This window comes from Rhizophagus irregularis, chromosome 11, assembly GCF_026210795.1.
Source record: "Rhizophagus irregularis chromosome 11, complete sequence".
Taxonomy (NCBI): domain Eukaryota; kingdom Fungi; phylum Glomeromycota; class Glomeromycetes; order Glomerales; family Glomeraceae; genus Rhizophagus; species Rhizophagus irregularis.
In genome coordinates, this window is record NC_089439.1 from 2409201 (window position 1) to 2419525 (window position 10325).

Below are 10325 nucleotides of genomic sequence, written 5' to 3' on the forward strand. Positions count from 1 at the left end.
CACATGAAATCGACCCCTATTAGCTACTCTTCCACCTGTAGCTTTCCTAATCTGAAATACCAGATTAGTAAGATGTTACAACATTTTTTTTCCCATCAAAAAGTCATCCCCCGCTCTATTCAAAAGAAATATTTTAATCTTATTCGTTGCAAATTACTTGATAGATATTTTCTTATCAAATCACGTGCTGACAAAGTCACACAAAGAAATTCCCGCACAAAAACTTTCTTTAATTTTTCCTATAAACGTTACCGTTTTTACTTTGGTATTTTCACACCATGTAACTTCTCCACTACTTACAATTTTGGAACTGAGCACACACAGTTGTGTAGTGTCCCCTCTCCTTTCATTATGTCTCATAATAGACGAGCCTGCGTTTCTCATCACAAAAATTTAGACATTTTTCATAATGTCAAGAAACACACCCCGTTATTGACCCATAATGATACTATTAACCACAAAGAATATCACGCATTGGGCACTTATTTTAACTGGAAACATGGCACGAAAAAACACGTTTACTCAAATCGTTTAGGCATTTCGTACGATGTCTCGTACTCAGCGAATAATCACAAACATTTTAACATGCAGAAGAAACACCTCATGTACCGTAAACGGTTGGATAATTTCCGTTCACACCATTCTGACAATAGTAAAAGGAGTATCAAACAAAAATCCCGCTTTCAGCGGGCATGTAGATCAGTTTTCTACAATCGTGGCAATAATAGAAAGTCACAGAGACGTGTGGATAGTCTTGAAGAAAAACTTCAGCGTGCTAAACAACACCGTTTTCTATTTTTACCTTCACAACATATTTACAAACCTATACAACATGTGAATTACCATTATCCGTTTCGCCAACCCGCTCCACGTTATCCAAGGGATGATTCAATTAGTGCGACAAATACTAGCTCGCCTGCCACCAACTTACAACCCGTTCCCATCGATGATGAGAACATTTGGCACGACAAGTTGGGTATTTGGATTCCTAACAGTCTCCTTCCTTACGTAACCGATGACCCTGTTTATACTTCTAACAGACAGGCCAAAATCAAAGGTCAACATTTTACGCCAGGCTGTGCGTATTGGTTTGATGGTATTAAAAAACGTAAAGAAGCTCATGAATTAGCTTTACGTCAACAAAAAGATCAAGAAGCATATGATATTGCCCACCTCACTCTTGAAAAAGAACTTTCTGCCAGAGCTCAACTCTGGGGTACCTCTGTCAACCGTATAGAATATCGTGAAGATATGACAAAAGATCTCACCAATTTCCAAGATCATTATCACAAGAAAATCACGCCTCTGATTGAGCGTCGTGCTGTTCTAGAGAACAGGCTTAAACAAGGAAAAAACATTTATAAAACTAACAAACAATTACTCCAGTTAGAACAGGAGCTTGGTCGCTTTAATATCGACTATTTCTCAGTCATGAACGATGATGAATCCCATTACCGCTATAAAGGACACACATCCGATGAAGCGAAACAACTTGAAATCAGACCTCATAAACGTCCTCCTGTCTCGTCTACAAATGCAGATAGGCAGATCACTGACATCAAAAAACTGAGACCTGATACTACGTCTCCAGAAGACTTTAAAGTCTTCGCTTCAGTCTAACAATTTTTAGAACACCTATCAGCTTTTTTTTTATTTTTAGTGTCACGCTGATAGTTATAGTTTACGTTTTCACCTAGGCACTTTTTTTTTCTCTTTTTGTCATTTTTTTTTTGACTAGTATTTTAATACATCTTTTTTTTTGGGTAACCCCCACGTACACTTTTTTAACAACGTACAACAATAAGAATAGTGTGAACCATTCCACCTATTACAGTATTAACAGGTGGCGGTCTTTTCGACCGAAAGAAAAATATGGGTCTATGTTTAGATTGCCTTTACTTTGGTTATTAGGGATGTGATGTCGTGTTAGGGACTCCCCGGATTCGTCAAAAGTACCAGAGTGGCGCTGTCCTCGGGCGGTTTGATTATAACTTAGTATCAGATAGCGTTCGACATTTGTATTATCTTTTGTTCTTGTCTATCTTTCTATAATCTTGTTCACGTGGTTTTAAAAATAAAAATAAAAAAATAAAAGTTCGGTAAGTCGAGAGTTCATTACATCGTGATCAGACTGTACAGTACTTTGCAAAGAAGGATTATTCACTTGAAAAACATGATGGCTTTCTTTAATATGATTTTTTTTTTTAGAATTAAAATCTTTCTAAATGTGGAAGATGACTTCTCCGATCAATAATCATTATAATGCTAGAGAAAACTACCAAAAATTTTACTAATAATGGTTGTTTTTATTATCACACGGAAGATATCCTGTGAATGCATGGCTCGAATGAAAAAAGTTTAATATTTATTGTACAACTTTTTCTCAGAAAATCTTACCACGCTACTCCTGGGTGTCTAACTGTCACCGTTTACGTGAATGCCATCTGTCACTCTCCCTCGGAAATCACCTGTGTTAACATAAACATATAGACGTTGCATGGCAAATGACCTAGTCATTTGTCATTTAAGTCATTTAAATTTAATGCTAAAATTAATTCAGGCTAAATTTATGATGCTGGCCAGAATTACAAATTTATATTATCACGTGATATAATTTATCCTCGAAACAAAATAATTTTGGCCAGAATCTAGGTAATGTTGAAATTGACCCAGGGTGGTACAGTATCTAAAAATAACGGTGACCACACAAAAATAAATTTTAAGTTCGAAACACGGAATGTAATACAAAAGATTCTTGGAAGTAAAAACAATGTAAATCGGGAATCATCATTTATATATTCTTTATAATTTCGTTATTACTAAATTTACTAAATCAAAATTTTCTCATCAAAATACATAAATACTGAGTGAGATAAGAAACCTTATATGAAAAACTATACATTACGATCTCCTGGGTTAAATATTATTATAATAACAATTTTTTTTTTTTTCAACTAGCCTTCCTTTAATTGCCCTATAAAAGTAAAAACTCCGTAAAAATGAGCCTTTCACGGATCCATTCACGGAAATTCCATCCGGGATATAAGGTTATTAATTCCGGAAATATGAGCCTTTTACGGAAAAAAAGATGGAATATAAAAAACGGATCGACTTTTTTTACAGTTGACTTGCTTGCTAGCGTAATCATTAATATCATATGATACGAATGTTTGGCAAATGAAATCTTAAAATAATTGCCCGTGAAATTCGGACATTTCCTGTTTCACAGTTTTGTGGGAATATAGGAATATATAAAAACAATCAATCAAAGTAATTAAAATGAAATGTAATTTTTTTTTATTATTATAATTTTCTTCTAGCGCGACTTTAAATTGAACTTTGCGATATGGGAGGTTTGTTTTGCATATTATTGCATTTATTAAAATTTTTAATAAAAAAATGAATATTTAGCGTAAGTGGCTGATATAGTCGAGTTTATGATTTGAATGAGTAATTATTAGTTATTAGTTTGAAAGTGTTGTGTATAATTTATTTAATAATATATTGGTTTAAACGCATTAACGGCTGAAAAGAAATCCATTATTATCAGAAGGGATCTTATTTAAACCAAATTAGTTTATTAAAAGAAAAAAATCAAAAAATTCATGTGTAAATGAATAAAAAAAAAATCGAAAATTTTAATTGATTTTTATTGATGAAATAAAAACTGAGAAAATCACGTACATTAAAATAATCCTATAAAAGCTCTATTAAATAACCTTTCCTCTAAAGTAATCCGCAATATTACAAAAATTTTTAATACAAAAATAAAAAAAAACTTCATAAATAAAGGCAAAATGCTGTCAAGAAATTTATATGAACAAAGAAGAATACACAAAGCACGACTAAGAAGAATACGCAAAGAACAACTTTTAAGAAATATTATAAACAAAACCTACACTAAAAAGACCAGTACTTTCGACCAAATTGTTCGATCGATTCCACCTCAAGTTAATACGGAAACTCCTTTGGAAAACAACTTTTATAATGGCGCAGTATTTCAATATCATACCGACGTTCTCGAACCTGCAGGATGGGACCTTTCTCTGTTTCCTTAAAATAATTTGCCGTATATAGAATTTTTCCGTCTTTTGCTTTAAAATTATAAAATAAATCAAAATACCTTGAATCACATTTTTTTAGCGATTTTTTTTTAAAAGCTATCAGTAGTTTTAGTTTCAATGATTTTTTTTTTTCGTTTAAATTTTTGGACCTTAACTTGAAAATAAATGTAACAATCGATTTCTTGTATAATTGATTACAATATAAATTAAAATGCTTATTTTTGTTATTTTGAATAATAAAGTATATCAAAAATCTATACAAAAAAAAAAATTAATAGTAATGCTATATAAATTTTTAATATTAAACACATATTTGTTTTAAGCTAAACTGAAGAAAGTATAATTATATATTAATTTGGAGATTTTGAATGATGCTTCACGCCTTTTCATTTTTTTTTTCTTTCAGTTGTTCCAATAACCGAAACCGAATACTTTAATAAGGAATTAAATCATGTGTACTTCGCTAGTTCCCGTTGCATAAATTAAATAATTTATTCATTTTGAGAAGACCAAAAGACTATTCTGATACTTATTTGTTCGATATTTTAGCCCACATTCAAGAATTTCTTTTTATGAATTTTATTTGCAACATAACTTTTCTATTGTTAAATTGTTGATATTAAACCTCGTGTTGTTGCAGATTGAATGAAAGGTGTCGATTTTAGTTAGACCAATGATTTCAAATATTTAATTCTCCTGTTTCATAATAAAGTTTAACATAATGTTTAGCCTTCTTACAGTCCCTTACATATTTTGATCTATTAAATTGTAATTTATATATATAAGAGAGTAAATATTTTAAGATTTTCAAATCTATACCTAAAATTGATCTCAAATTTAGAATAAAAAATTTAAATATTAATAAAAAAGAGAAAATCTTTTAAATAATAACTTGTTTAAACTAGTATTATGGCTGGGGAAAAAAATTTATTTTAAATTTAGGTTTTAAATAATTATATTCTAATTTAGGTTTAGTATTTGTTTAAGCATAATAAGCATAATAAGTATAATTTATAACACGATTAGGTTAAATGCTGAAGGTTTAATACAGGGTATTAAGCGTCACATACATACATATAACGTGGGCTGTGATATGCTTAATATGTATGCAGACTTACATTTATTTAACTATATTGAGAATAAAAATATTAAAATAAATAAATATATTATTTATTTTTTAAAAAAAGAAAAAAACGAAAAAAAAAAATGAAAAAATCATAAAATTATAAAATTTTCTTTTAAATAGTTTGTTTGTAACGCACGAAACAATCAGCTTTTTGTATTTCTATTGTACTTTATAAAGAAACAGAAACTATAATTAAATTATCAGAACCAATCATAGCATGTATAAATATAAAATTTCAAAATATATTATCATAAAAATAACTTTTTTACGTGTTCAGTCGTAGTTTCAATTCCTGTCGATCCGTTACTATTGGAATATTAAAATAAATAAATAAATAAACAAATAATATAAATAATATATGAATACAAGAACAAAGAACTAGTACCTCTGCGATATCTGATATGTTTTAAATATATATTATTTTGGAAAACAAGCGCTTTCTTTATATAGTCTTATTATTTTAAGAACTTTTCTTTTTTTTTATTATAATGAAGTTATAAAAGTATTAGCAATTATAAAATTATTTTTAGATCGATGAATTTTTACACAAGTTCAATATAAAGTGTGTGTAAATAGTCTTTTATTACAAAGTAATTGAATATTTATCAATATTAAAGTATATATACATTTGGATATATGTCCGCCGGGAATCATTAATTGAATTTCTCCGCTGTATTATACTATAATGTTAATCCCTGTAATACATATAATATTATAGTAGGATTAATTTGCCTATCAGCAGTAGTGATTTTAGGAGGTTGTAATACCATTTTTCTGCATTATTTTACAGGGTTATGCAAAAAGCTCAATGAAGAATAAAATTAAATTAATGAATAAATAAATGATGGCTTAATTATCACATCGTCATTGTAAACTTACTTACTAGATTAATTATTCATAGTATTAAACATTGCAGCGCAGTATATAAGATTAAAGTAATTTAAATTTGCGGAAAAATTCATATTCTATCTTAATTAATTTAGGAATAATATTGGTATAATTAAGAGTGCATGAGAATTTGCTTCTTTACATAATAATACTATGTATTATGTGATATGGCCTAATCGCATTGTAATTATGCACAATATACTTTCAGTTAATTTTATATACTATCTAAGGAAACAATCGTAATGAGATGAAAAAAATGATGCCTTTCAAATTTTCACATTATAACAATATGAATTTGATTTCTTTAAATATTAATTAAGTAAACGATAAAAGAATAAATTTTGTTATATGATCGAAAAGTTAGTAATAGCTTTAAGTTGTTAATAATTTGTGTTTATTTATCTATGAAAGTCAACCATGTTAAAGCCCTCAGAAATCTGTACGAGAAAATATCATTAGTTTGCAAGTCCTGGAATCGTTTCCTTGTAAATGCACAGCCACAACTGTAACCTTAATTGTCTCGTCTGGACTTCAATAATTTTTCGTTAACGCTTCTTTACATTAGCACAAAGAATGTAAGAAATGTATAATGAAGTTGATTATCAAAAGATTTCAACCATATATGTTACATTTATGTTGGGTATACTGTATACCGTATTCGGATATGAATACGAACGTAACGGAAAATATGGCTTGAAAGTTTAATATTTGTACGACGTTAAATTTTTTGCATAATATTAAAAGTAATTGTCATTAATGTGCACAATATTTACAATAATGGTATACATAATGAAGAGTTTCAAAGTGAGAATATTAATAACACTAAGAAGAAAAAAAATTTTAATCATCTAATAATATTTGTTTTGTAATTTCGTTTTGCCTCGAATAATATAAATATGACTCCATTCAGTTTCTTCATCTCGAATAATTAAACAAAATAAAATCAAAATTCTCATAAAAACAAACCAAACCAATATCGCTAAGCAATTGTTGCTTCTGAAGTAATAGAAAAACCGCAAAATCAATGAACTTTTACTTATAATTTCTTATGGAATGGCACGCACAAAGTGCCTGAAATTCTCTATATAATTTTGAAAGCCGCACATAAATAATTTATATATATCTGATATACAGTATGTAAGAATTTAGCAAAAAAGTTTATGTTAAAAACAATTGCCTATAAAATTTAGGGTCAACGTACACATAACAAAAAGTTTAGGAGCATATATAATCATCGCACAACTTTTTTTTTATCTGCTTTTTATATTGTAAACCCGAGGAAAACTATATAATTTCCAATTAAAACTGATTAAATTTATTAAAATATTAGAAATTTGTATGCTCAACATAACATTGATGTAAATTATAACGGTTATTACTCACATTACATTGTATAGTTAGTTGTAAGATTTGCAGATGGCAGTTAAAAGGCAATTGCAATTTTGATATACCTTTTATAGCCGGTTACGGTACATTTCCATTTCGCCGAAAGGACGTTTCGCCGAAAAATAGGGCCAACATTATGCAGAATTATAAATAACTCAGGATGACAAACAAGTAAACGAAAAGGCACCATCAAGGGCTCCAAGATGGACCCTTGCCGGATATAATGGAAGCTTGAAAAAATACGTACTAGAAGATTACCGTAAAAGCTGGTACCCGGAAATACAAATACGTAAAAATCGGCAAAGTCCAGAAGACTCAGGTGAAGAAGAAAAGGACGACCAGAGATTATTTTTCGGCGAAATGTCCCGATACCTTTATAGCCCTATCAAAAAAAAGAATGTCCGGAAATTGTCGTCAAAAATGTCCGGAAAATTGACATTTTCCGGACATTTTCCGGATACTTTCGACGACAATTTCCGGACATTCTTTTTTTTATAGGATAGATTTTTTTCCGGTTACTCTGTTTATATATGACGTTTTGTCACAAAAAACTTGAATATATTATCTAAATCAGCTTTGGCTGATAAAATTTTCCTTTAAATCTTTGTTACGTATTTTTGTTTTAGTTCTATTGCGGAGTATTGTCACCGAAAGATTTCTTTCAGTAAATCAAAATCAACTTAAATAATTTAAATAATGCATTGTTTTATTGTAAAAAATTTTTATCGAAAGAAAAATTAGTTTAATGTTTCATATATTAAAAAATTTATGAAGTTTGAGAAGTTTGATTAACATGATAGTGAAACACTGTTATCTATTTTTAATATTCAAAAAAGCAGGTAATTATGTAAAGTCTAACCTTCCGACGCAACACCCTCTCTTCTACCAAACTTCATTCATAAAAGAGATGAAAACTTTTGCCAAATATAGAAAAGTTGTCTCGATAATAAATATTATAAAAGGTCCAAAACAAGTTCTCGATGTACTTCGTTATTTATTTCCCACGCCAAGAATTGAACGGACTTAATTTTTACAGAGTTCTATTATTAGATTAAACCTTTTGGGATCAAGTGATCAAGCCTCTACCATATCATTACGGAATTAAAATATACAAAGTATGATTAGTAATTAATGATTAAAACTCATAAAAGCCTCCAAAATTCTCTAATAGATATCATTCCTTGATAATTTCTTTAATTCTTTTACAAAAAAAGCTTAAATCCGCATTTTCCAAATTTTAAAAATAAATATGGCAAATCAAAACGAGTTTCACGACAGATTTATTAATAAATTATTCAAATACTATATACTACAAGTCACCAGCAATAATTTCGGGAATAATTTTCTTACCGGAATAACTTTCATGATAACGATAGTCTCGAATTTTTATTTTTACCTGTTGGATTCTCGACCTCACTTTTCCTTAAATAGATTTGTTATATAAAATATTTTTTTTTTCCAAAAAAAAAGTCACAATTGCAAATAAGAATAATTAATAACCGGAGTAAAATAAAGGCGATTTAAGATTTTATTCGTAGTGGTTTAAAATAAGCCCCAAAAACTATCGGCAAGATTTTGAATTACGAAAATGTCAGCTAGTGCCTAAAAGATAATATAAATAATATGATTTACATAGTACTTAGTAATAATAATTAACAAATGTTCTTTTTATTTAAAATTAGCCATTGGGATTAAGTCCTAATTCAAGTCCTATTTTTAGTCCTTACAGTCCGGCCATATGCTAGGACCTGTAAGTCTTGAGACTTTAACCGCACTGTAACGGACTTTCCATTATCTATTTCTCTTAGTGATAAATAAAATAAATTTATAAATTTTTTAGCGAAATTTAAATATAAATCTTTATTTAATATAATCTAATATTAATTTTTCTAACAAAATTCAAGAGAATAATATTATTACAACAACACATATTTAATTTCCTTCTAAAATAAAGTGGAGAATATTAGTTTCTTTGCGGACTTTACTTGTGTCATTAGCCCAAAGATATTAAAATTATGCTCAATTAAATCTTCAACTGATCATATTAAAATGATGTTAGTTGTCAAAAATTCGTGAAAAACCTCATTAAAAAGACGAAAAATTTTCTGAATAAATTTTTTTTTTTTTTAAGAAAAATTGTAATCTGATCTTGTTATATATTTTAAATGTTACAACTTTTTCAATTTACTAGAATTATAATAAAAAATAGACTTCAACATTGACATATAAATTAATCAACTATTATATATATGTTGGCATTAACAAATAATAGTCTTTTTTTAAAAAAAATAATATTTCTGTAATTATTAGAATTATCTACACATGAGAAAAAGAATTTTTTTTTTTTAGGATTTAATAATTACAATAATTGACCGGATATATGTCCACGCATTATGAAAAATGATCAATCACGTGAATTTATTGTCCCTCACGTGACGACGTGACGTTATCCAATGAAATCGCAAATCGGAGTTTTATCTTTCTTTTCGCTCCGGACTTACAACGGTTTTCTTTCCTAGTAACTATTTTAATCTATAAGTTTTGTATTATACAATAAAATAAGATATAGCTAACACAGATTTTTAACGGCAACATAGGGCTTACCATATAAGTAAATAGTGCCGACAAAAGCATATGTTATGAAGGAGCTGAGGACTTCGCAATTCCGAGATCCTGCTTCTATTTGTGAAGATTTTGACAATCGTCTTGTAAATCATTTTGTACAAGAATTCAAAAGTAAATTTAACAAAGTCATTTCATCCAATACATATGCTATCCGTCGTTTAAGAACGGCATGTGAACATGCAAAACGTTGAAAGTGTGAAGAGTCTTCACGATTGTCATATGACACCATTAATATT

At 28.8% G+C, this 10325-nt stretch overlaps 2 protein-coding genes across 2 annotated transcripts; both read left to right on the forward strand.

Moving 5' to 3' along the window:
- Positions 1–351: 351 nt before the first annotated feature.
- Positions 352–1620, forward strand: OCT59_003020 (uncharacterized protein; the record flags this gene model as incomplete). The annotated part of the gene is made up of 1 exon (XM_025331761.1): positions 352–1620. The coding sequence occupies one exon, from the start codon at positions 352–354 to the stop codon at positions 1618–1620; it is 1269 nt and encodes a 422-aa protein (XP_025182887.1).
- A 2177-nt stretch (positions 1621–3797) lies between these two features.
- OCT59_003021 (uncharacterized protein) lies at positions 3798–4058 on the forward strand (the record flags this gene model as incomplete). Its single annotated transcript, XM_066145342.1, has 1 exon — positions 3798–4058. The coding sequence occupies one exon, from the start codon at positions 3798–3800 to the stop codon at positions 4056–4058; it is 261 nt and encodes an 86-aa protein (XP_065996072.1).
- Between the last annotated feature and the right edge of the window lie 6267 nt (positions 4059–10325).